Source organism: Alosa pseudoharengus, unplaced genomic scaffold (assembly GCF_046254945.1).
Source record: "Alosa pseudoharengus isolate Yale_2024_CS ecotype anadromous, Long Island Sound unplaced genomic scaffold, YU_APseudo_1.1 YU_APseudo_1.1_scf_12, whole genome shotgun sequence".
NCBI lineage: Eukaryota > Metazoa > Chordata > Actinopteri > Clupeiformes > Clupeidae > Alosa > Alosa pseudoharengus.
Genome location: NW_027468587.1, coordinates 38169181 through 38197168, shown reverse-complemented (window position 1 = coordinate 38197168; position 27988 = coordinate 38169181). Strand labels below are relative to the sequence as shown.

At 38.7% G+C, this 27988-nt stretch overlaps 1 protein-coding gene across 3 annotated transcripts; it reads right to left on the bottom strand.

Annotated features, from left to right (window-relative positions):
- Window positions 1-27928, bottom strand: ncalda (neurocalcin delta a). 3 transcript variants are annotated; one of them, XM_076281211.1, is made up of 4 exons: window positions 27853-27928; window positions 10078-10472; window positions 6517-6622; window positions 1-5349 (listed from the first exon to the last, which is right to left on the bottom strand). In XM_076281211.1, exons 1-4 carry the CDS (start codon window positions 27869-27871, stop codon window positions 5252-5254), a joined length of 618 nt encoding a protein of 205 aa, XP_076137326.1. In that variant the 5' UTR covers window positions 27872-27928; the 3' UTR covers window positions 1-5251. The 3 variants fall into 3 exon arrangements, with proteins under 3 accessions (XP_076137326.1, XP_076137327.1, XP_076137328.1); XM_076281212.1 differs by lacking the exon at window positions 27853-27928 and adding an exon at window positions 26229-26358; XM_076281213.1 differs by lacking the exon at window positions 27853-27928 and adding an exon at window positions 15512-16877.
- Window positions 27929-27988: the final 60 nt, after the last annotated feature.

Below are 27988 nucleotides of genomic sequence, written 5' to 3'. Positions count from 1 at the left end.
GTTGTGCACAAAACAATTGGTATTTTAATCAATTCATTAATCAAACATGATACCCACACCAGAGTACAAGGTTTCAAATCTAAAAAAACAGGACCATACAAAGTTACAAACTCTACAAAATATAACAATTACAAACATTTTCAACAAATGGCTATTGTACAATGTACAGTTCTGTTACAATACTGTTTTGTATTTGGCACCAGATGTGTGCAATATAGAATTATACTAGCTATTTGTAATAATAAAACAAAAGCATACACCATGAAGCCACTGCAGTTTATCATCTGTGCTTTTATCATGCACTCTCAAAGTTATACAAGCATCTCAAAATGTAATATGCATTTTTGTGCAACTGAGAGTTTCATAATACTTTCTAGTCCCTCATAAGCAACTCGGGTAACTTGGCCACAACCAACAACAACATAGATTATGAAAGTTCTGAGGAAAATTCAATTATCTGACACTTCAAACATGGGGTCTTCTAAGAAACAAAGCAGCAAAAAAATCAAAGCATTTCTGTCTTGCATTTCGCAATGATCTAAATGTACTGTTGAAATGGCTAAACAAGCCAGGGATATAAGCACAGGTGGGAGAGGCACATGTGTGTTTGGAGAGAAAAAAGTATCATGGTAATGAAAAGAACTCATACTTAAATTCAACAATGATTAAGTATGCAGACTTCAGCTGATTTGCACATTACTAACTATTCTCATAGGATACACACAGAGTATATCCTGGATGTGCATTTTATACAGTCAAGAACCTGAAGTCTGGAAGACAATGACAAAAAATAAAATAAAAAATAACTCACAGAGCATAGAGAAAATCTTTAAGCCTAATGTGCACACAAGACACCCTAAACAAGGAAGAGTGGGTGGATATTCATGATCAATGATAATGATACCAGGTATCTATTTGCAGGCTGTTATTTATTAACCTCTGAATTGGGCACCCAACCTTTACAGGTTTTGAATTTATAAAATCAAAGTTACGTTACATTATGATTTGAAGAAAACCCAATTGCTTGTTTGCTACATGGGTTCTCTTTCCTTATTTTCACTTTGGCAATGTCCTTAGAGGAGCCAAAACATTTGCGTACAATATGCATATGACATTATCCCCTAAAGATGGTGGTAAGAGTTGGTGTGAAGAACTTTATTAGAGCCTGTTATTTGAGAAAGCATTGGGGTATTATCTGGAAAATGGTGGCCTATAATATCTTGCAACTAAATAACACAAAATTAAATGACATACATAAGAGCAATGTATTTGATCGTGGCTCTTTAAAACCAGTTCTCTACCCTTTACAAAGTTGTCAAGGATGTACATGTAACCTATGAACAACATAACTAACAGGGTGTTGAATTCTTGCAATTAACAATGTCAGATGAAACCCTATATTTTGCAATCTGCGAAGATCTTTGTAACCACAAAAGCAGTTTCTGCTTTAATTTCACTTTTCTATAAAACAGTAGTTGTGGTGCATGGGGCTGAAATGTCTTTTTGCTGTTCTGCCATGTCCCCAGTAGTAGATAATGATGTTGCAGAGTGGCATCTCAGCATACTAACCTCCATTGCAATCAAGACAACTAAATATCTTTTTTAATTACCTTACAAAAACAAATCTGTACAAATAATATTTCAATAGCACATGCAACAAAAATGCACTACAAAGGAATGGGATTGTTTTGTCTTTTGACTTCTTATTGTCCTCTGGTTGGCATACCCACACTTGATTACAACAACTTGATGAACAAACAAATCTACACCCACACAAACTCATATGAGTTCACAACCCACAGTTAGGCTATTTCATAAACATACTTCAGTCTTCTTACAATAAAATAGTAATTTTAGCATGAATAAAAGATATGTTGTTCTGCCTCTGCATTGACATTTTTCATATTTGAGCATAGGAAAAAAGTCTATGAAATACCTTTTATTATCCTTCAGACTGGCAAGGGTGAAATATGTTAACAGTTTTAAACAATACATATAGGTAATCAAACCTATATGTACTGCATAAAAAGCACTTTCAAGCATATGCATTCTCAAGACATCTAAGGCTATTTACACTGAATGGTAAATGTTACCCAACTCCAATTTTTTGCTCACAAATGGCACTGATCATAAAAGTCATGCCAGTGTAAACAGGACAGAAGCACATGGAACCGGATACCTTCTTATCCGAGCTGTGGACATTCATATGAGGTAATGCATTATATATGAATTAGATATGAATTCATGCAACTGATGCGTATCCACACAGATGATGATTTGGAGGTACATGAAATTCCAAAGTCATTTGTGTCAATGGTAGGAAAAGTGTTTGTATGTGCATAAACTGTCAAATCAAATCAAATGTTTCCCTACACAATTCATGGTTTGTCACATTATCAAGGCTTTTTATATCACTACTGAAACGTTGCACTCTATTCATGGATATCATTCTAAACTTTCAGCCATCAAAAATCACTGATACACACACCCAGGCAAAACTTTCTTTCTCTTGTGCTGCATGACTTTAAAAAAAAAAAATCACTGTGCTATTTATGACATGCAAAAAAAAAAAAAAGAAATAATAATAATAATAATAAAAAAAAACACATTACTGGTTTTGACTCTTGGGTTGTGTTTGTTCAAAACCCCTAATGTGCAGCCATGACAGCAGTGCACTCACAAGTCTACACTTATGAGAACACTTTTTTTTTTAAAAACACATTTTTTTCAAGAAGTCAATTTTGGACTTGTATAAATTGGCTTCAAGTCACACTTTTCTGTGGGTGTATCAAATCGGAAAAAAAAAAAATACAGGTAAAAAACATGCCATGTAAACATAACCTAAGCATAAGATAATTGATAAGAGATTCTATCAATTTCATAATCCCTACAAATCTAAACAGCTGACTGAACAGACTTACAGTAATTGACATTAACATACACTGCATGGCCAAAACAAAAGTTGCACACTGTAATAATTTATTGGACCCTTACCGTTATAAAACATTTATTTCCATTCAGAGTTGCATTAATTTTTTATCAAGATCTTGTCTAGATGACAGGAAAGGCGAACCACTGGGCTTCTCCAGCAAAGACTTTCAATGGGTTTAAAGGCAGAACTGTGAACCGCTTTTCCATAATTTGAGACAGATTAATAAATTGTGACATTGTCGTTCTGGAATATGCCTCTGCCGTCAGGGAAGAAAAAAGCATTGATGGGATTACCTGGTCATTTAGTGCATTTAGGTTGTCATCTGAAATCTTTTGATAGCATAATGTTGCTGAGCCTAGAGCTGATCAACTGAGCCAACCCCAGATTAAAAAACGGTCTCCAGAGGCTTGTACAGTGGGTACTGTACATGACAGATGCATTGCTTCATGTGCTCTATTTCATATCCTTACATGCCCATAACTATGGAGTAGGGTAAAAAGGGTGTTTGGGTATAAACCACTATTTAAACTTAGACATTGCATAGGCCTATTGTTACTGTTAAACAAAGACTGTATGTACTCATTGCTATTAATTTAGGTATTCATGGACAATTCGCACAGTTACACAAAAGCCCATAGAAATGCTATTTTTTCCTTGTCCCGACCCCGCCTGATCTACAGCAGGCAACCTGGGTGCTATCCAGACATTAGCAAAGACACAACATTCATTTAGCATTTCTTTGTTGCCTGGACTGTAACACTGTACACGGAGGTCTGGCATACTTTGTTATCGTTATTATAGAAAGGCAATCCCATTTTAGACAATTGCTAAAATGTCTGAATAAAATCTCATAAACTATTAAATGACAGGTAAAGCGGCAATGGAAATGTTACTTTAATCGTCCATTTCTTAGGTTAATTGAAGAGAATAAGGTAGTCCTTACATTTACCGTGGCATTTTGTTGCCCCATCCACTTTTCCTTGACCATGTTTAATGTGTGTTTATAACCTACCATGAATTGAAATTTGGTAAGTGGTCTGTCTGTTATTTGGACCATAACTCTCTTCTTTTAGTCCAATGATTATGGTCAAGTAAGAGCTCAAAATAAAACTTCAGCTTTATTTACATTCAAGCTACAGAATAGGCTAGCCATACTTCTCAATTAACACTACTTGTGCTCATAGCTTGTGCTCCGTGTTTGCGCTTTGTGCCTGTATTGTGGGTGCAATCGAAATCTGCCGGGACACAAGGTTGCAGTGAAAACGTGGCATGGATCTTTATTCATCTGGGAATTCTCCTAACAAAGTGAAGTGGAATGGATTTGATATGGAAGCGCCCATAAAAACTCAAAGTGAGTGGGTCCAAAATAATGTGATTGGGACTTATCCAACCTTCCAAAGTCAAACGTTTATGCCCCCTAGCAAAAAGAGAGGTTTGGGGAGGAGGAGGAGGGACCATTTTCACAGATGAATTGGCCACCACACAGTCTTAAATTAAACTTAATTGAAAGTCTTTGGGATATGCTGAAGAAGTCTTCACAGAAGGTTGAGTCTCCTGTCATTAATTCAAGATCTAAGCAAAAAAATAATAATGAACCTCATAATGAAAGCCATTCTTTCCTGTTAATACTTTCTCAGTAAAATTACATTTCATCTCAAAATAAATCCTATAAAGTCTCCTTTTTTTAATAAACTAAAAACTATCAACTTGGCTGGAACTTCTTCTCTTCAACAGTGCTTGGCTGTCATTCACATTCATCTACGGATCCCAATTTAGAGTGCAAACACAGTCAATTAGCTTTGGCTAACAACATATCTTTATGACTGTGTCTTAAAGGGGTGGTTCAGGATTTTGGACATAGGACCTCATTTCGAAGTTAGCAGGTGTGATATTTATCAGTGGAGACCGTTTTCAACATGTTTCATCCAGTCCTTCTAGTTGCCGAGTTCACAGGTGCTAGGCTAGCGCAAGTCAACAGTATGTGTGAGCCTGCCACTAAAAACAGTCTTAGCCACTCCAAAGTACACCCGAGGCAAATCACACTTGCTAACATGGAAATGAGGTCCTATGTCCAAAATATTGAACCACACCTTTAACGGTTTGCAAGTTGCCACACAGAGAAAAAGTTGATAAGAGTACGGCTGCCAGAGACCCAAAAATAGGCATAGACATACATGAGGGGTCAGTCCCAGTTATACAAACAGTCTGGAGAAAAGAGAGGTATAGCAATTAACAACTGAACAACTGAAATAAAAACTAAAATATAAATACATTTTTGTGGAATTTAGGGTGACGGACATCTGAGATGAGGTCCCGCAATCAGAACTGGCCTGCACTGCTGGGATCACACTGCAACAGCCGCACAATGGATGGGTCACTCTTTGCTCCCTTAATAAATTCCTCCAGTGACAGTTTTCCTGAGAAAGCACATACAATATCATGTTCAGTCTCTACTTACACTATGTTATCATAACAGTGAATGTCACAGCCTAGTGGAGTGTCAAGAATGGTAAGTTCTGTGCTTGTAGAGAAAACAGTCCATAACCTCTCAAATTATATGAAAATAAAAAGGATTAAAGGAGACAAGATGTTCATGGTCCTGAGATCTTGCTCAGGCTGCATACAACTTAACAGAAACTCTCACAATCAGCCTGCTCATTGTGAATTGCAAGACTAAAGGGAGAAGCCTGTCATCATGCTAACACCACAGTGTATATCCTAATGTTAGACCAGCGTGATTGGATAGTGAATGAGTGGGTAGCCAAACCTAAGTATCACCATTGGCTATTCAACAAGGAAGCATCAAATGTGACTCAAAAGTATTTGTAAATGTAGGAAAGATATGTATGTGTTGCATATATTTGTAAATAGATTCATAATTGAAAGACATAGGAAGTGTGGAATGCTTTATGCCCATAAAATATATTTGTAAGTGACGGACATATGGGTAATATTGAAAATTGTTTGTGTAAATTGTTTGTAGTCAGTTGTCAGTTTTACTGTTACAAAGTGTGACACACACACATACAATACATGAGACACTTTTGATCCCCAGGGTGGCGCAAAAGTCTGTGTACCTGCAGAAAAGATTTGTAACTGTAGGACAGCTTTGTGCACGTATAGCATTGATTTTAAACTGCAGAATATATTTGTAATAGTAAAATATGTGTAACTGTAGGATCTGTAGCTGTAAAATCTTATTTCTACAGTTTCAAGTGGTGATACAGACACAAAACATATGGGTTTGATTTGATTCCATAGGGGTGCGGTTTAACAAAATGGCTATACTAGCTGCTGAATCCACTTTTTTATTTACATTTTATTAAAGCCCTGTTTCACCTGAAGTCCTATAGTAGCCTCCTTTGGTAACATGCAACAAACATTTCTTCAAAATAAATATCACGTTTGAGTACTACTGCAGTTTTGCTTTTTTTAAATTGTAAACATTTTCACCATTATTTCCAGTCATAGCGAGAATAGACAGTCTTCATTCCATTTGATTATCCTTAGCCAACAAATACCTACAATGTCTTAAGACAAGGTCAGTTTCTTTAAAAAGTTGGAAGATAAGGCTTTTACTGTACCATCGCGGTTTGTGTCCATCTGTCTGAAGATTTTTTCTGTTCTCTTCTCTGGTGTTGACTCATCTTCAGGCATCTTCATTACTGAGGATACCATCTTGTAAATGGCCTGTCACACAATAATTTTAAAAAAGTTGAAAAACTGCTTCTAATTTCAACTATAGATGAGCATACAGCTGTAAAGTCAAGGATTGTAAGTGACACCATCATCACTTTCGGTATATCAAATAATAAGTTCCTGTCAATCAACATGTTCCTTCAGGATGTTCAGCATGGAAGGGACATTTGCTTGGCTTAAATTTGTTAAACCTTAATTACAGAAATCCCTCATAGAAACAGTTGCAAGGTCATAGGCAAGGTCATATTTTCACATGCAAATCTGAGGTGTGTTCAAATACAGCACATATTGGCCAACATTTGTGGTGAACAAGTTTTTTTTTTTTCGAAACAGTTACATTTGAACGATTTGGTGTTAACATTCCATTGTAACAGCAATTGCATTGTCACCTTCGTCAAGCCCACGTCCAGCTCCACTGTATGTTCGCGAAGAACTACCTTCTCAGACTGTTTGCTGGTGTTTGCAAACATTCGCCAAAACCTCAAGGCAAACAGAAACCTGTTCGCCTATGTTTGTGAATTTAACGTTGAGAAGTACGGTCACAAATATGTGATTAGAATGTTTGCGATCCGAGAGTTCCGCACTATGATGTGACAATTACCCTCAGGTATTTTTCCCATAGACAGTATAAAGAACACTGAAACTATAGATCGTTTGCGTAGAATTCTAGAGGGAACCAGGAAAATAGTTCACTCCTCAACAGGTTAAACACACCTTAGGTCTCTGGCAAACAGTTGCAGCAAATTTGCGGCAAGGTCATATTTTCACATGCAAGTTGGTGGACTTGGTGGTAAACTCATGGAAAACAATTGGTTCTTTTGGTTTTTATCATTCTTTTCTTTGCTACAGGTTTGCCAGACTCCGAGCTGTTTGCAGCAAGTTCATATTTTTTTTTACGTTTCTGGCAAACATTCAAGTTAGGCTTTCAATTGAGAAATTCAAATTTGCACTGTTTGGGTTCACCCAGGCTACTGGAATGCAGGAACATGGGCTAAATCAAGTAAAACAGTTTAGTAATAAATATAATTAGACATATCAGAACTAGGCCTAAATAACTGCACTACAGTATGCTGACTGGTTTTTGTTTTCTACTACTGGCAAATTTGTCACCAGAGGTTCTCTAGACGTTTGTCATTACTGACTAACTGTGGCAATTTCCTCATTGTTGCCAGAACTTTGCTGGAAGTTTGCCTCTCGTGGCAAACATTGGCAAACTTGTGGCAACATATTCTAGTGAACTCATTTATTTGCCAGAAAATCACCCACAAGCTTGCAGCAATTCTGCCACAAACATTTTGTTTTTTTAAGGGAATGTTTTCATCATGACCATAAAAAGGCAGCCAATCAGTGATTTTAAGATGTCTAACCTCATCTAGTAAAGCAATAGCATATAGGATGTAGCAACTGTCTCAAACATGCAGATTATTTTAGCAACCACTTTCTAATAAGAGGAAAACAGGATAACAGGAAATGTGTTCCACCAAGCTAAATATTGCATTGCAAAAATTATATCTTACCAAGTGTTATAATCTTATATTAAGATAAAAAAATCTAGATAGTATTGTTTTTAATATAAAGACACAGTACTTTGAGCATTCTTGTAAGATGTATTTACTTAAAATAAGTCAAAATATTTTTAAATTAAGACATAAAAACAAGTAAATTTATCTGCCAGTGGAGTAAGTAAATTTACCTTAAATTGTCTTAAATCTTCAATCTAATCTTAAATTAATATAAAATTACTTACTCCACTGGCAGATAAATTTACTTTATGTCTTAATTTAAGAAGATTTTGACTTATTTAAAGTCAAATAATCCTACAAGAGAGCTCAAAGTAAGTATATTTTTACTAAAAACAACACTAACTAGATTTTTTTTATCTTAATATAAGATTATAACATTTGGTAAGATATCATTTTTTTGCAGTGTGAGCTGTCAAGTTGTTGTTGATAAGTAGAACACCAAAGGCTGATGAACATAGGACTGAAAAACTCTTGTCTGCAGACCAAAATGTTGTTTATCATAACATATGGGGCTCTATTTTAGTGATCTGAAACACCAAGTCAGAGACACAAGATTTAAAGTGTGTCCAGTCCACATTCACTAATTTGACAGTGTGATTTTGTGATCATAGGCCAGGCACAAAAGGGTTGTTCTTAAACAGTCATGGGTGTGTTTTGGGTGTAACATCCTTTAAACCAATGAGAGTGACAGCTGTCATTCCCTCAACAAGCATCATTTCCACCACAAGCAGCGCAACATCAAACAGTGCATCGGTATTTGGACAGTCAGTGCATTTGAAGTGCATGGGTGTGTTTTGGGCATAACATCCTTTGTTTGATCCTTTATGGAATATAATATTAAGTTTAAAATATACTCATGACACATGTAAAGTAGTAAAGTACCTTGGTCATATTCTAACCGATGATCTGAGTGATAATAGAGATATATTCCGTCAGCGCTGCAAACTGTATGCTCAGGCCAATATGCTTATTTGCAAATTCAGTATGTGCTCGTTTAATGTTAAAAGCCTTCTGCACACCCATGTATACTGCTCACCTGTGGTGTAGATATTAGAAAAACAGTCCGCAGACGCTCATAGTGGCTTATAATGATACTAGGAGGCTTCTGCTTCAGGTACCAAGATGGTGTAGTGCCAGTCACCTGTTTGTTTCTGGTGTGCCTACTCTGGTGTGGTCTACTCTGGTCTTTCTCTGGTGTGCCTACATGTGAAGCAGTCCTCAGAGGCCTCATGTTTAAAGCTGCAGTTGGCAAGATTTTTTTATCATATTCACTGAAACCAACACTATGCTCCGACAGAACCACATAAATCAGCCGGTTTTAGAAAAAAAACGCACTTCTACCTCCACCTAGAGCCTGTTATTTGTTTTGCAAAAATCCACAGCTCCCGGTTCTTCTGGTCCAATCAGAGCAGGGCTGTGTGAGATCTGACTGTCAATCACAGTCTGGTGCGCACTGACAAGCACAAACTCGATAAGAGGGTGCTCAGTGGTAGTAGGGGAGGGGCATGAGAGTTGTAAACATTCAAAATTTTGGCTAAGTCCCCTCAATCTGTCAGACTTGCCAACTGCAGCTTTAATTTTATTAGTCGGCTGGACTGAAGCAATGTTCAATTAAAGTGGGGCGCATGGTAAAAAATTAATCACTGAATTGGGTGTAAGATAAGAATAAGCCTTGTCACCCCTAGCGCCAGGTGTACGATAGGGCCTTAAAGACTGCAAGTGAAACAGACAGTGTGAGGGAGTTTTTCAGTCCTATGGTCGTCGACTTATAGTCTTCCCAACACACTTGTCGATCCAAGAGTTGTGCAAAAGATTTTGTTCTTGTGTGGTTTAAAACCTCAAGCAGCATAGAATTCCCAAGAACATTATGCACATGGACACACTAACATGTAAACATTTAGTTTGAAATCAAGCACTTAATACCTGTACAATTTCCAGCATCTCAGACTTGCTGATATACCCATTGCCATCCAGATCGTACATACTGAAAGCCCATTTAAGCTTTTGCTCAAGCTTTCCCCGTGAGGTCACACTCAGAGCAATGATAAACTCCCGGAAGTCTATTGTGCCATCGCCATTAGCATCAAACGTGCGAAAAACATGTTCTGCAAACTTAGAGGCATCTCCATAAGGAAAAAAGTTTCCATATATCTTCTTGAACTCTTCCATTGAGAGATTTCCACTGGGGCAGTCCCTCAGAAAACCCTTGTACCATTCCTGGATCTCATGTTCAGTGAAGTCAGTACTTTCCAACAGGTCCTGCATCACTTCAGGCCGCAGCTTGCTGTTCTGTTTTCCCATGATGATCTCTGGTGTAACTACAGGGGAAAAAAGTGCAATCAGAATTCTACTTAATACAATTACTTCAAGATAGAACTTCAGATGACAGATTCAATCCAGCCAAATAAACTTAATTTAAAGTGGGTAATGTGATGGAAGTTCCATAATGGAAGTTGCTTCATTCTAGCATGTGATACTTCAAACATACATTAATTGATTTTTGTTGCAAGGCCATAGAACCCAAAACAAAACAAATCTGCTCTTCATTCATCTGTTCTAAGTACCCCAAGTCTTAATTAATTAATTAATTAATACAGAGCCCTCCTTCACAAATATGCTTTAATTCCTAGACTAGTAGGGAGGTCTCAGGCAGGTAAATGACACCCAGCTAATTTAAGTTTCTAAGTTTCAGAACAGGTTCTCCATTGTTCTTGCATATGTCATATTCATGTCATGCGGCTTGTTGAAGCAATTTTTGCAAACTGCACCACATTGTAACTTGCTCAAAATGTTTTTATGTTTATGTCTCAAAAGCAAATATTTATGCCAATCAACATAGTGCTTTTATGATGAACTAGTGGTTTTGAGAATTTTAATTCTGATTTAAGAAATTCACTAAAAGCGACTGAGAAACACTGTAATCTACAATGTTTAAGTATGTTAGAGTGATTGAGACTTGAAGACAAATGAACCAAAACCAGTTTTCCCATCTCCCCACAGAATGCGGTCAATTCTCAGCCTCTGACCCCACCTACTGGCAAATGTGAAGACTTGTTGCAACACAACAACCTTATCCATTCACTCTTAACCTAAGGGAACATGATTAGTAGTGTGCCTTTGGATGCCAGTAACAAATAGATTCTTAGTTTTGGTATTTGGTATTGTAATTACCTCCACTCATGCAGTTATATTTTTCGGTTTTGGTTGTGTTTGAGTGGGTCTGAAGTCAGAGATAGATTTAATTGGGTTTTAATTTGCACTGCAATGAACAGTTGGAAATGTATTACATGCAAAAATATGAGTACTTAAAAGAGAGCTCCCGCCATTTTCCACATAGATCTCCTTTTCTCGGTTCATTCAGTGCATGTGGGTGGTTGGACAAACTGTCTGCGGCCTCCATGCACTGAATTCAAGCCACAGTATACTGTAAAGACAGTAATGCATGGTGGTGCACAATTCATGTTATGGGGATGTTTCTCATACTGTGGTTTTGGACCCATTTATCGCACACCAGAGATCATGGATCAGTTTCAATACATCAAAATATTTGAAGAGGTCATGTTGTCTTATGCTGAAGAGGAAATGCCTTTGAAATTGGTGTTTCAGCAAGACAATGACCCAAAAGCGAGCAAAGTATCTGTTCCAGACTAACAAGATTGACGTTATGGAGTGGCCAGCCCAATCCCCAGACCTCAATCCTATAGAAAACTTGTGGGGTGACATCAAAACATTTTTTTTCTGTGGCAAAACCCAAAAATGCCGAGGAATTGTGGAATGTAGTTCAATCGTCCTGGGCTGTAATACATGTTCACAGGTGCCAGTAGTTGGTTGACTCCATGCAACACAGATGTGAAGCAATTCTCAGAAATAATGGTAATGCAACTAGATATTAGTGCAGTCAAAGTAAAGCAAAATCTTGAGACATTTCAGTTTATACAGTAAATAAATTTGTAAAGAAAAATGCAAACACTGCTATTTTTTTGAACAGCCTAACATTCCTTTTTTCTTCACCTTCTGTAAAGGTATAACACAAACTTGATCAATTTTGGTCATGTTTTGATTTGAAATTGAATGTGCAGTGTTCATAATACATTGATATTATGGAATTAACAGCTACTGTATTGTAAGGATTTTGAGCTTTATTCAATTTTTTAAAACACACTGCTATTATTCTGCACACAACTGTATTTGTGCAAGGACGTGGGTGTGTATTATTAAAATGTATTATTATTAATATTTTACCAGACGATTTCAATAGGGCTGTTAATGGTGTGTGAATACTGTACATGATGTTCAATTTGGTATGAGTCTTCCATGGTTTGCCATGTAACTGTTGTCCATCAGCTGTGGCATTTTGGTCAACAGCCTGGTTAGCTGGTCCAGTCAATGGACATTTGTTTCAAACTGCATGCCAACTGATTTCAGGTACGTTTGTAGATATATTTTATTCATTCATTTATGGATAGGTTTTATACATGACAGCATCGCCCATTATTGGGAAACAATAAAGGTTGGTTTGTTATCTGTAGGTGTGTGACAATTTGAAAATTTATCAAATGAATAAATGTGATGATATACAGACAAGGCCGATCCCTATGAAATCCACAGAATCATTAACTCTTCCTTGCCTACAACCACACTCTATATAGATATGCTCACTCCCACACAACACTCAAGCTGTAATAACAGATAGGAGAGACAACACACAAAGGCAGCTGTGGCAGGACTAATCACCTCCTACACACATTCTGTCAGAAGAGCTGGCTTTGCCATCATTAATCAGCTTGTATATTTTAACAAAATAACTTGTAGCCTTGGGGAATACTTTTGATACCCTTGGGGAATACTGTCATTCTTGTCCACCAGAGTGCAACAATGCTTAAAATGGGCCTATGTCTGGTGTTTGTTTCTATGTTAATACCCAGATTTTAGATAATATTTAGTTGGCTACATACCTATGACTATAAAGAGTTCAGATGCAAAACCCTCTAAACGTCACCTCCGTCAAAAATGAGATAACAATGGTGAGTGAATGCTGTCCACACATTAATCAAATAATTTTGCTTCAAAACCCACTAAATACCTCTTCCTAGTCTGAAATATTGATTTGTAGGCAAAAACCTATAGGAGCCTGATAAAAAATTTTCATTTAAAAGAAAAGTGGTCAGACAGATTTAGAGGGTTTTGCATCTGAACTCTTCACTTGCTTATTGATATTGTATTCCTACAATCAACAATCCAATACTCAAAACACGTATTAACTAGGGGTTAATATAAATAATATTGTTCTATCAAACTGCATAATGCATGCTTAAAGGCAACCCCTCTGTTGGATTCATGCCCATGCTTTTCTGAAACAATTGTGAATCAAACAGAGTGACCGTGTTAGTAAGGAATATGGTCACCTCAGGCATTTCGGAATTTTCCCCATAATTCCTCATTCATACTGTAAAGATCATTGGGCCAATGGTTTTGTTTGTTTTTCCCCCCACATAACCTACGGGAGCACTAATTAGTCTACTTGTTTCATAATTAGGGAGAAATCCTGCCTTGCCATGCATCACAGCAGTAGGAAATAGTCTTTTTAATGCCTTTCAAACAGATAAAGAAAATCTATTTTTGTAGATTATCATTTGAACACTATCCACAATATTATCTAGCCAACAAAGGGCGTCGACATGACACCTCAGTATTCAGAAATACATTTTTCTATTTCTGGCCGAAGCTGCGTTGTATTGATTTTAATGTGGCAGTACACAGTGCCTGACGTATCCTAAGCCATGTAAAAGCAAACTCTATATTTTTCGGTCAGTTATATTATATAGATTATCCATATTGAGTGCAGAATTGTCAACAATTCAAAAGTAATATAAGCCGGCGCATATTATAGTTAGTCTGCTGAGACTGCACTAAGTTATAATGGAAACAGAATAGACGGAAGATGAAAACCTGACGGATTTTGCTTTCATGAATAAGGTGGATAAGGAAGAATTCAGTTTCAGTATGTTGTTTTTTTATTCACAAAATACAAATGATTATATACCTACATAATTATGCATTGGTTATGCTGTTAAACAATGGTGTGCAGTATCTCCTTATCTTCCTCTGCATCTTTATTTTGTTCTTCAATTGTCATGCATTGTTGATAATTCCATCTGAATTAAATCACTCATTAAAGTCTACAAGCATGTTTCTATTGTACAACAGAAAGTACCCCCTATTAACCGACACCTCTAACAAGTAATAAGATTGATTATGATTAAAAGAGTAATTTTGGCTTGGTCTGTTGCCATCTGTCATGTATAGGCCTATCCCAGAATCTTTTGGTCACCCACTATACGGAAATGATAAATGCACATTACTGTGCCATATAAGAAATAAACCTTCTGATTAAGTGTACAATAGAGTATTAAATAATAAGCTACACATATTGATTGCGTGTTGAATGGGTTGCATTATCAGAACATGTATTGGACAAAAGTTAGAAGAGGAACACTCATTGAAAAATACACTTTGGATAAAGCCCCTCTTTTCACAAGTCCCCACTTGTACTCTTTACCAGTAATCACTTCGCATTTTGAAGAGTCCTATGTGAATGTTCCATTCATTCAAAGCGAAAGAGTAGCGATTTCATAATGTCACATTTAACAGTTACTGAGAGAGAGAAATGGAGTAAAGAGTACAGTGAATATTCAATTTAGTATGAGAGAGAAGGGTTGCGTTGCTTGGCAACAAAAGATGCCAAGACTTGAAACTACTTTTGTGGGAGGAGGACGAATGAACAAAAATCTAGATAAACTATAGATAACGAAATTTAATGTATTTAAACTCGACTAGTTGGTAGCAGAACTGCTGTGATTATCTGCAGCCATCGGCCCTCAGCCAAATCACAGCCACGGTGATATCAGCAACCCCACTCTTACTCATGCCACTCTAAAGAACAGTTTTCTGCTGGTTAAGTAAGCAATCTCCAAAGCCCTGGGGACTGCATTTCCCTCTTCCTGTGTTATTTCAGAGCAGCAGTGGGTGTGTGCCTGTATGTAGGGGGTGGGGGTTAAAGATAGCCAGGGAGGTTGCATGCAAGTGTGCATGAGATAGGGAAGAGAAGAAGAGCAAGCCAACTCCCCCATGGGAACAGTAATCTACAGCATCTCCATGTCTGCTTGTTTATTTAAACCCACTGCACATTGGTACAACAACAACCTACGTAATAAGCTTGTGAACCACTCTTACTGAGATATCCATCGATTCAATGAGCATTTTAACAGGCAATAACCATGTTTGTTTTGTTCTCATTCCTTCTATTTTTGTAGATTTCTTATTGACCACATCAGCCAAACAAGACAATAAGCCTTACCTCTTTGCTTATTTGTTGATGGAGGCGTTCAACAATCCATAACCTGATTGTTAATGAATTGGATGACAGCTGTAGATGCTTCTCTAATCAATAATTAAATAAAACAAAGACAAGGAGATGTAGCAACAGGCTGCAAGACTCCTTTATCAAAGTCCACAAGATTCTTCTAGACTCTCAGCAGCTGAGGACCAGAACTCTGCCTCCACCCCCTCGCACACACTAACGTCAGAGCCCTACGGTCACATGAAAAGAAGCAGCAAGTCTGTGTTGCCCTGGAAACAGGAGCCCTGTTCCGTAGTGATTTCAATGGGTTATCTGTCACACTGAAAAAAGCACTCATGACTACACTTTGATATTTAAAGAGAAAGATGATAGAACAAAAGACTGAAGAACACAGGAATTTATTTGACAGATCATGGTCACATTGATAAATAAAGACCAAAGACTTAGTTAACAGAGAGCAAAAAATAAACTTTATGCTTTAGTGAAAAAGACTTAAAATGTGACATAATATGTAGCCTTGTAATTAAAAAAATGGGGCACAGACCAAAAACAATATATGAACTAAATACTCACACTCAAGTCACATGCAAATAAGATTAGGACAAAAATGTCTGTCAAAGACCTTTGTAGTCTACTCACAAAAGAAATGCAATCTTTAATGTAGCCTAAATAAATTGCTGTGTAGCCAAGATTGCCTCGAGAAAACATTGAAACTTTCTGTTAAATAATGACTGAACTTCAGCCTTTGTGACACTGAAACCGTAGCATCAAAAAAGATTCCTGCATAACAACATATTGATACCTTAGTTTTCTGAAGCTAAATAGATACTGCTACACCACACAGTGCTATAGACCAACAAGTTATGGTATCTGGTCTGATCATGGATGAGCTCAAATCATACTCATCTCTTGAAAGTAAATCTCATAACAAATCTCACTGCAAATTCAAAAAGAAAACAAGAGAGGGAGTGTAACCGTTCATTAAGGTTTTGTTTAATTCTCTATTCTAAAAACTAAATTAAATTATTGGATTAATTATTCACAACAGGGACTGATTCATGTTCAAGTGAATTGACATCTGAGTGTGTTTACATTCTTAGTGTATAAAGGAATACTAGTAAGACATAACTCCAATTAGGAAAACTGATAAGTAACCTACATTTTCACTAATCTTAAGTATTTTAAGTTAACTTTAAGTATTTAATTAAAAACAATTACAAAACATAGCTTTTAAAAAATACTCTTTCTGGGAAATCTAGGCAGTACCCCCCACTTTCTTCATTGAAATGGAAATGCAGAGCATTTGGTGGTAGTCAATACTCCATAGTCAGTAGAATCATACATTCCACTATACAGAATAAAGAGACCTTAGTGGTCATTATTTAGTGAGCAAAACCCTGACTCTTTCTCCTCCTCCCACACTGTGGGAATAACAATGGCTTTGGTTGAATTCCATCTGACGGCCCAGCTGCACTTAGGGGCCCCAAATGTGGCCCCTGAATATGGAAGGGTGATTGAAGAAAGCCCAGGGTAACCTCTGTAGCCTAAGCTATTTTGTGCCATAGAAATTTGAGCGGGTACTCAGATGTTTGCTTTTAAGGACAAATGAGACCGAGATACTAAAGAGAAGCAGGTGCAGTGGAGATCATGAGGATATATTTTGAAAAAAGCTCTGTGACCCCAGGTGAAATAAAAACTCTGTAGTCCGTAGTAACAATATCAGATTAAATGTCCCATATTATACTTCTTTTTCAACAAGTCAAAATAGACCTATGGGTTGCACAAAACATGTCCCTGAAGCTGTTTGTGCAAAATTCCTCTCAGATTAACACATTATCAGCAGCTCCATTCTTGCCAATTTCAGTCCCTTTTAGAATAGGCTGTTTCTGGGGCCTGTTGCCTTAAATGCAAATGAGCATACTAGTCGGTCGGTGACACGGCGATGGAGGATTCTCTACCAGAGAGCATTCGACTGCCAGTGATAAAATGCAATTTGTTATGTAGGAATAATAAAGAATGTGTGTCAAACGGTTCTGTTTTAATGTCTGTAGTAAAGTAGACTAGCCAAGTTATTGGAGTTTAGCCGAAACGTCTGCTAAATACAATAACCATAGCAGAATCAATTCAGACACCTGCATGTATGATGTAACATGGCCTAACAATGTTAAATGGTACTACGTAAAACTTTATTTGGGTCGGTATATAGACCCAGTAGAGTGTAGCCTATTCCAGAGTTTAAAAGCATTTGTGAAATTGGCTGCCTACTACCAGGTGGCCTGAGTCGCTTCCAGCGTAGGCTAGGCTACGTTATATGGCCTTCGTCCTCGTACCTACGGCCAAATTATAGCCGCGGGGATACCGTTTACCAACCCCGCTCCCACTTGTCATATTGCTTAAATATGCTAACAAGAACGACACGTGTCCTGGACTTCTATTTGTATACTTGAAAAATGGATGATATCAGGTTGCACGAAAGACGTTTGGATACACAAAATACTGTTGATACTCTTTCGCATGGTGCTGGTTGGAAATGAAAGGCTACGACCAAAATGGAGGACCTTCGACAGGAAGCGCCTAATCTAGTGGGTGGGAAATTTCAGATGGAGGTGGGTAGTCAGCGCCCTATATGGCTCTGGGTGTAGTAATATTCAAATTTCCCCCATTGTGACGTCTCAATAGGGGAGATTTCTGACTAGCTCACAGGAGCGCAGTTATTGACATCAACCTCTCTCAACTAACCCACAAAAACTCAACACATGGTTTTGTTTCGCACCTGGAGTGTTTGTAGAAGCTTCAGAGACCCAAATGTAAGTGCAAAAGCACAGAAAAAGTGAGTTTTGCATACCGTAAAACTTCAAATAGCCCAGGCTTTTATTTTTCCAAATAGCCAAACTGCACCGGCTAGTATTTGAGACAGGCGTCTATATGAGACAGGCCTTAAATTCCCTTCACACAAAACTTTAACTCTGCTAAGATGGGAAGTATTATCAAATTAATTATTTCAAACACACAGAATGCCTACCCATATGACTACAACAACAACACGTTACATTTATATAGCGCTTTTCTCAACACCACTAACCAGCACCAATGTGTAGCACCCACAAGGGTGATGCACGGCAGCCATTATGCGCCAGAACGCTCACCACACACCAGCTTGAGTGAGGGAGTGAATGAGCCAATTACAGTGGGGGATGATTAGGGGGCCAGATTGAATGAGCCAGGTTGGAAATTTAGCCAGGACACCGGGGAATCCCCTACTCTTTGCGATAAGTGCCATGGGATCTTTAATGACCACAGTGAGTCAGGACCTCGGTTTAACGTCTTATCCGAAAGACGGCATCTCCTACAGTACAGTGTCCCCGTCACTGCACTGGGGGATTGGGATCAATCTTTTTGGCCAGAGGGAAGAGCGCCACCTACTGACCACCCACCAACACCACTTCCAGCAGCAACCTAGTTTTCCAAGGAGGTCTCCCATCCATCCGATGATGTTGTTCATTGAGTGAGATAAGATCCGAGAGCCAAAACGGATAAAACACGTTCTTATTAAACGGAATTTACTAAGAGATCATACAACACTGAAAGCTAATATTTTGTCACTAGCCACCTACATCTGTCCTCTGTCAAATACAGTTGCATTTTCAGCCCCGAACAAAACCGTTCAGGAATTATTTATGCAAAAGTGGGACGTGCGTAATGTTTCATTCTCCCTCCTGGTCGGGACAAATGATATAGCATGAGAGAGGATGAAAGTTATAGTTTCTCCCGTATTTTGTTAGGCAAATTTGACAACAGTCATTTTGAATCATAGCCTACTTCTTTCTCTTTGTCGCCATGGTGGTACGCATTTAGAAAAAAGAATAACGTTTGTGAACCCTTTTGTTTTGTAGCCAGCATAAAAACAAGTAGGCTTAACATCGGCCTATCCTTGTCATAAAATTATTTTGTCTAATGCGCAAATTTGAAACAAAGAATTGAATGACAAAGAAGCACAAAATCACGTAATATTTATCTGTGCAATTCACCGTGAGAGGGCGATAAGACCACAACATCACATGATAGCCTATCCTTTCTTTTCCAAACAAGTTTTTCAAGAGCGCTAGAGTTTTTTCGCTGAATCCTAAATTTGGTTTGAAAAGCATTCTCCATCCCTACATTACGCATGGTGGATTAGAATAGAATGAAATAAATCTTAGCTAGCCAACACCATAGTGGACATTTGTCTTTGGCTCACCAGACATAGACGGATGGACAAACAACATCTCAGACACACTGAAGATATAATTAAAACAAGTGCAGTACAAAAAAGGGAAAACATATAAATACGTTTAAATATAGACTACATACCAGCTCAGCTAGGAATGCGTGTTGTCACTAAGGTTAAGAATGCTGATGGGTTTTTGGGATAAAATAGTTTTTCAATAGGCTACACTTTTTGCCTCTCTCCAAATTATGTGCATCGACGATTGCTCTCCGACTAGAAGTTTTTGTAGTGCTGGAGACGCAGAGCATATCGGCAAGCTGCCGGCCGGAGCGCAAAGTTTGCCTTGCGCTAAAGCAGTTTCTGCGCAACTTCATTCGTTTTCCTGAACACAAATAAACGAGGATCATTGTGTAGTTTCACCAACTGGCAGGTCAGCATCACTTATTAAATTTTCCAAATGTGCACCGACATTCCGACCGTCCGACATTCATCACCCTTCCAATGATGGAGCGCAAAGGTTTAACTTGGCCCACAGCTGCAGAACCTGCGTTAAAATAGAAAATTACATTTGGGATTCTCAAGGAGTCTATGGCCCACTCAATCTGTGACAAGGTAGGCTAGTTTAAGAAAGCATCATTCAAATCAGTCAATATGTAATGTCCACTGAATTATTTAATTGTGCTTTTGACATTAATAGGCTATCCTAAAATTACGCATTTACACGGTCAGTTAGGCTATTCTCTGCCAACCAAGGTCTCGTCCCTTGGCAGACTTTAAAACAATCACAAACGATCACAAACAAACTGCCATTATCTCAGGGGTAGCCAGAAATTATAATTAAGGTGTGCCTGTGAGATTTTAGGTGGCCTCAACCCAGTAAAACACACAAACATAGGATTCATTAACATACTGACATGAGTTAAAACATCATCAGATCCAGAGGACCTAGATGGTCGGGAAATGGAACATGGAACCAAAATGTGAAAATAATATTTTAATGTTACCATTTTGCCGGAGTGATGGGGTCAGGTGGGGCTTGAAAATTGCCCACCTCCAAAGTGGGGGATGACAGAAAAAGTTTGAGAACCACTGTTCTAGACAGATCTCAATTGGTTAATATTTCACAAATATGCTAATTACCTCATTCACAAACTTCAAGAAACAAATTAGCTGAAGCTAAATATCAAGCTATCTAGCTAGCACCCAGAGTGAGTTTGCGATTGCGGTACCGTGAATTTACGACCATGGAGGAGAGTTTTAATTTTAACTGGGACAGTGACAGCGATGAGGAGTTCTTCGGATTTGGAGAGGAGTTGTTGGGGGTCGTGTGTGGTCCAGGGGAGGACGAGGAGGGAGATGAAGAAGGAGGAGCGGCCGGCGACTTCACCAAGGCCGGCGACTTCACTGGCAGTGGTGAGGGAGAGGCTAGATGTGACAGGCAAGACGGTGGCCACTGAGGGGGAGAGGAAGCGATCTGATGGGAGGATCCCTTTTGTACACACCAACCCACGACCTGGTCCGCAGAGAGTTTGGGATTGTTAGCGATTGTGCCATTGATCTCATGGTGGCTGAGACAAACCGCTATGCTGAGGCGTTAGCTTCCACCGAGCTAGCGAGTCACTCTCGTTTACGTGACTATAAACCCACTGATCGTTCTCAGATGGAGGCATTTTTGGCCATTCAGATCAGCATGGGTCTGACTAGAAAGCCTCAAATCTCTGATTACTGGAGCACCCAAAGTTCACTGGGCTTAACACCAAATTTCGCTCGTGTAATGACACGCAACCGCTTTCAGCTCTTGTCCTCCTGCATCCACTTCAATGACAAATCACTGAGGTTGGAGAGAGGTCAGCCGGGTTATGATCCACTTTTTAAAATCCGCCCACTCATGGATCTAGTCCTGAAGAGTTTTCAGAGCGAGTACTACCCCCACGAACACCTCTCCATTGACGAATCCATGGTTTCATTTCGTGGAAGGGTGTTTTTTCGTCAGTACATGCCAAATAAAAGACACCGGTTTGGTCTGAAGAATTTTGTCCTGTCAGACTTGACAAGTAATTACACGTACCAGTGGCACGTATACACTGGAGGGGCCTTCAACTACGATCGCTGTCTGGGTATTGGCCATAGTTCAGTTGTTGGCTTGCTAAGGGAAGCCAAGCTTTTGGGGAAGGGACACACTCTATATACTGACAGCTACTACACCTCACCCGCTCTTTTCCAAGAGCTCCACCGGCAAAACACCTGGCGCGTGTGGAACTGTTTGTGTGAACAGGAAAGGTATGCCCCCTCAACTCCATGGTCAGAAACTGCGGCCTTCAGATCCCCCTGTGTTTTTTGAAAAATGTCCACTTTTAACTGTGTCTTTTCGTGATGCTGGTACAGTCACCGTCCTCTCCACAGTGCACGATAATCTCGTTATCACCAAACGAGTGCATAGCAAAGGGCAATAATAGGCAAACATTTGTAATTTGGCTACAAATTTTGTGTCCTAACGTTAACGTTCGGCTGAATATCTTTTCGTCCAAGCTATTGGAAGCCTAACTAATGAAGAATTAGTGACCTTTGTATTACATTGCTCACCATTTTTCATGATCCGCTAGGCTCTGTTGAACTCTTTTTGCATGTAGAAAACATACGAGCCCATATTCTGAGCAGCGCAATTGACCGTTCGCAAAACCCCGCCCATCGAGCGCAGATGAGCCAATGGCAGTCCAGTTGCTCCATGCAGGCAGACATGGCCCGTCTACTTCACCTTACGGCTCCATAGAAATGTATTGGGAGCCTTGATATTTGTCCGGTTTTATGGGATTTTAGAGTGATATTGAGTTGAGTGAGTTGAAAAGGACATATGTGGGATTAACACAACACCGATACACAGAAAAATGCCTTTCAATCTTGATTAGGTTTTCTGTAATTATGTTAAATTAGATTAAATTCTCTCGTCCCAGATCTCCACTATTTTAAATAGTAAACTATGTTTACTCCTTAGCAAACCATAACGAAACAGTGCTCCACCACATCTGTGGATTAAGCCACACAGTCAACTCAATGCAAGTCAGATATATAAGGATGTTAATTGTTTTCAGCATTGCCAGCATTGTATATAAAATGATTGTCACTTGGAGGAGACTTGTAGATAACTAACGTTAGCATAGTTACCTAACTGCTGCTAATAACGTGCTAGCTTCGTCACGTCAGAGAAGCATGGGGCTGTGCCACTGATCTTTATAGATCCGTGGGCTGTGCACAGTAGTGTAACATTTATTCACCATATAATAATAAAGTTGAAGTGGTTCTGCAATGTAGGCTATGTTTCTGTTTTTTAGCAGCACCATGTTCCTTACATAACATGGCCCAAGTGTCCTTGTAACATGCATGCAAGTCTATCTAGCACAGCTAATATTAATGCGTCTCCATGTCATACTGCAGTTTTTCAACGGATTGTAAATGAATTTAGGTCCGTGGCTCTCTAACGGCTCCCACACACAGCTGTGTGCTTCGCGTTGCTGGAGACGCATCCCATTCACTTTACATGGGCTCACGTGATCCGTTGCCGAACTGAATTGTGGGTCAGTCGCGTCGCGTTTCTCCCGCCGCGTTGAGGAGTTCAGCTGTTGCTGCACCGACAGACGGCACCGGCCAATCAAGCCAATCTACAGACGGCACCAACCAATCACATTACGGTTTTACTTTAAGTCATTTGCATAGCTACCGTCGGGAACACCCACTGGCATGCATTGACGGAACGCAGCTGTGTGTGGGAGCCGTAAGAGCCTCTTGTGCTGTAACTTTTGCAGAGTCTTAACAGCTACAGTATACTGTACCATTGAATTTCTAGACAACTCCGTTCTGAGTTTGACGGGCGTAGTAACAATAACTAGGGGGGCGTGGCTTTTGCGAACGGTCAATTAACAGGCTGCTGTTCACTTGTCATTTTGGACGTGAGCTAAAGTTGGACATAGCAACAGTAACCAGGTGGGGCTTAGACAGTGTGATGGGCTGGCGCGTTGACTGACAGTTCGAGAGGATATTTGCAATAACTTCAGATCAGAATTCAATACATACTATATATTTCAGAAAAAAAATAATTTATGAAATGAAATCATCATACCAATTATGGGTTATGATAATTATTTCAACCTGATAATGAATGATGATGGAAATGAGCAACTAGATAGCCCATAATCCAAAGCAGTAGCCTAAGGTCTGAGACGCCCAGAGAAGGTACAGTGTGAACAGAAAGGAAACTGAGGCACCATCAGAGCTGAAGTGCACCAGAAAGAGATTTGAGTCCTCTTTCAAATGAACTCATAATGTGAATACAAAATGAGCCCCTTTTGTGTTGGTCCAATTTTCTGTTCTTTTCAAAGGGATTATATGTGAAAACACCCTAAAGTGAACCGTGCCGAGTCCACCTCGGAGTCTCTGCATGGTTCGATTTGAACTCCGCGGTGCGGTTCGCCTAATCTTTGCATTGTGAACACAAAGCACCCTGGGTTCACTTTTACTTTTTGCATTGTAGCCTATTGCAACCTCTTTGACTTGCCATTGCCAAAAGAGAAGGCATGTAGTTTATTATAAAAACTATTACCATTAGGCCTATAACAAAACATTATACAGACATTTTTATCATATACTGTAGGCTACAGCCAAACAAGTGTGTAATGTTAGGCTATTGAATATATTTTCATCCATTGTCACTGAAAATGTAGAAATCACTTCAAATCAGATCAACTTCAGATCAGAAATAATTCTGAAAATATGTTATAATTTTAGAAAAATATATATTTATGAAACAAATCACCACCAGGCACCTAACCCCTCACTGCTCCCTGAGCGCCGCTGCTGTTGCAGGCAGCTCACTACGCCGGGATTAGTGTGTGCTTCACCTCACTGTGTGTTCACTGTGTGCTGAGTGTGTTTCACTAATTGGGATAAATGCAGAGACCAAATTTTCCTCACGGATCAAAAGAGTATATATATATATATATATATATATATATATATATATATATATATATATATATATAAAATTATTTCAACCTGATAATGAATGATGATGAAAATACATAACTAACCCAGAGCAACTACATACATGTTGCCTATAATCCAAAGTAGCCTAATAAGGTCTGGGACCCCTAGAGAAGGTATAGTGAACAGTGAACAGGAAGAAAACTGAGACCCCATCAGAGCTGACTTCTTGTTTCAAACCAGTACTTCTCAACCAGCCACTGGTGTGCCGTGAGTGACGCAAAGTGAGGTGTGCCATGGAATTCGAGGAACCCAGTAGCCTACGTTTTCATACAGGCTCATGAAATTGGCTAGTGCTATTTTTGAACGCATCAATGACAGCTTCTTAATTAAAAAGCTCAGTTAACACCATGTAGCCTATGCTGTGGTCTCAGCTCATGAACACTGTATAGAAAAATATGGGCATAAACATCCCCGTTTTAGATAAAGTGTGTACATAATGTATCAGTAACCAAGTCCAAGTCAACCAGTGGGCATTCTGGTTTAGACCTGGGTTGTGCCTTAGCCCCAAAAAGTTTGAGAACCTGTTTTAGGCTAGCTACCAGCTGGGCATATAGGGTCAATGATGAGTTTGGCATTAGCATAGGCCTATTCTGTAAACAAAGTGACAAAAACAGTTGCCTTGGGAAATGCAAGGTAGGCTAGAGTTCTGCAAAGAGGCTAATTGAAAGCCTATAGGCTAGACGTAGCCTAAAATGAAGAATATACTGGGAAGTGAGTTTTCAAAGTCGGGCGTTTTGAGCTTAAGCGTTTCTTGGTTTTAAGCGCAAGAAGTGGTGAGTGGTTTCAAGGAAATTATGAAATATGGATGTTTTAAAACGACTTTTTTTCAGCACTAGCTTATATCTTTGTAATAATAGGGTGAAATTTTGATTAAGAGTGAGCAGTTCAATGTTCTCACAACTGTGGACGGGTTATCCACAGGCAATTACAACCAACATTATAGGCTAGCCATCACTTATTTGTGGTGTTGCATGGGAGCATGTTTAGAATATGTCTGGGAACAACATCGTGAACAGGCCGCGATTTGCCAATAACCAAAGTAAACGTCAAGTGGCTAATGGCCATGCTAGATCTTTTATAACAACTATAGTTCGAGGGATAAAATAAGGGTCAAATAAGCTCTTCGTGCATACCCTACAAATAACGCTATATTCTGGTTTTAAAGGGAACTAGATGTGAAACGTAGGCTACAAGAACGAAACAAAGGCCGAAAGTTTATTGACATCGACTGCAATTTAAATATCGTTCGAAGACGACTTGCTGCTGTAAACTGTATGGGAAAGACATGTCCAGTTACAAAAGCTTCAGCAAATTAAGCCTAACGCTTAAGTTCAATTATTAAACTTGAGTAAAAACCGATACCAACGTTAATAGCTGATACAAGTGCACAATCAACCTAAATGGATGCCAGAATTCATCACAATATGGGCAGCCTCCTGCATAGCTTAGTTTTAAACTTCAGAAACTTACCACGTAGTGTCGTCGCAGTTAAATCACTGAAGACGTTGCGGGCTTAAATGTATTCACAGAAAACTTTACACTAACTTGTTAGGCTACAAGGTAAGGAAACTCAACCGTATGCCATAGGCAAGTAGCGAGGACACAGTTGATGACGTACTATGATTGTGGATCAATTCAAGGAGGAGCATATAGCCTACACAAAACTTCAGCAGTTTGATGCACCACTCTACCACGACATCTGCTGGCCAAGAAGTTAGGCCTAACAAATAAAAACGATCAAGAAATCCAAAGTTCCAAACATTTCTCTAATGACAAAGCTTCTGATAATGTGTTCATTATTTGTCCATTTCATTCAAACTTAAAATATCCTGATTATTGTACATTTTTATATTGTTGGAAATGTGCATTCCTGTAAAAGGCTGTATCGTGAGAATCTACTTGTGGGTCATTCCACCGAATCGGTGCCTTTTGCGTCCCACAACATATAATCAGTTCTAAAGTTGCTTTAACAACAAATAAATGTGTAATTTAAAAAACTTAATGTTACTATAGATCATATGCATCAATATAAGACCAAGTAAACCCAATAAAATACAAGTTAAAATGATTAAAATCACATAAATATATGCTATGGGTAAGGATTTTGGTTGATTTTGGCCTGTCCCACGCTATGTTTTTTCTTTTTCAACAGCACTTCTCAGTTGTAAAATGTTGGTAAAATGATACAATTTTCACAGTTTTATATTGTCTTAAGTGAAATCTCATTGTTAAGCAATGATTTTGACATAAATAGATATGTTTTCTTAGAAAATATAAGTAATTTATAATTGTCCCTTCATTTTATCTCAGTCCTGTTACTTTCACCAAAACCCCCTATAAAATAATGGTACAAACTAGAAGTGACATAATTTCAAGGAAGTGACATCATTTAGAAGAAGCAGATTCCACAGTGTAAGAAAGGGTAACTTTCTCTCTTCTTAAATGTCCTATTTTTCATGTTTTATCAGGGTTGTGAGAGAGGGGCAAGCATACAACATCAGTCCTGTTACCATTTTTTAAAGTGTATATATAAACAATTATTTAGCAATACTGATATTACTAATATCTAGAAGTAATAACCTTTCAGATTACATACCATGTGCCTTCCTAACCTTGACCTGTTAGCTAGAAATGAGCAATTTAGCATGAAATCATCAGTCCTGTTACCATCAGTCCTGTTACTATCCTACAATATTCTATGTAATAAGTGAATGGTAAAAAAAAAAATGCATAGCTTGAGATGGCCCAACACAATTTCTTGTCATGTTAAGATGTGTTAATTAAATGGGCATTGAAAAAAATCAGTTTAAAACAATTATATTTTTCACATTTTTAAAGTTGAAAAGGCACCGATTTCGTGGAATGACCCTTGTCTTGGCATTCTTCAGCGATCGCAAAGACCTTAAACCACGCTTTAAGACGAAGCTTTCAACCCACTAGCAAGTCAATGCTCACCAGCATGCCCGACTCACAAGTCCACTGCCCGAGTTTCGCCAGCTTCCCCTTCTCGGTCGAAACCAAAAGCAATAGGCTACTTCTGCAATTAGCCTTTCTCAAGGCGACAATTTATTCCAGAGGTAAATATGGGGATTACCTTCGCTGCCCAGCTCCATACAGACAGCCACGACAGGTGCGTAACCTGCCTTGCCACTGAACGGACCCCAGCAGCTCTCTGCTCGCCAACCTTTGGCCCCCACTGTGCTGTTGTGCTGTGATGGAGCCCTAGACAC

Bases quoted from the DNA above. Each gene is read 5' to 3' on its own strand.
- ncalda (XM_076281211.1), bottom strand. The intron at 6,623-10,077 runs GTATTAAGTGCT...ATTGTGTGACAG, and splicing joins AGATGCTGGAAATTGTACAG to GCCATTTACAAGATGGTATC. The intron at 5,350-6,516 runs GTACAGTAAAAG...GTGCTTTCTCAG, and splicing joins GATGGACACAAACCGCGATG to GAAAACTGTCACTGGAGGAA.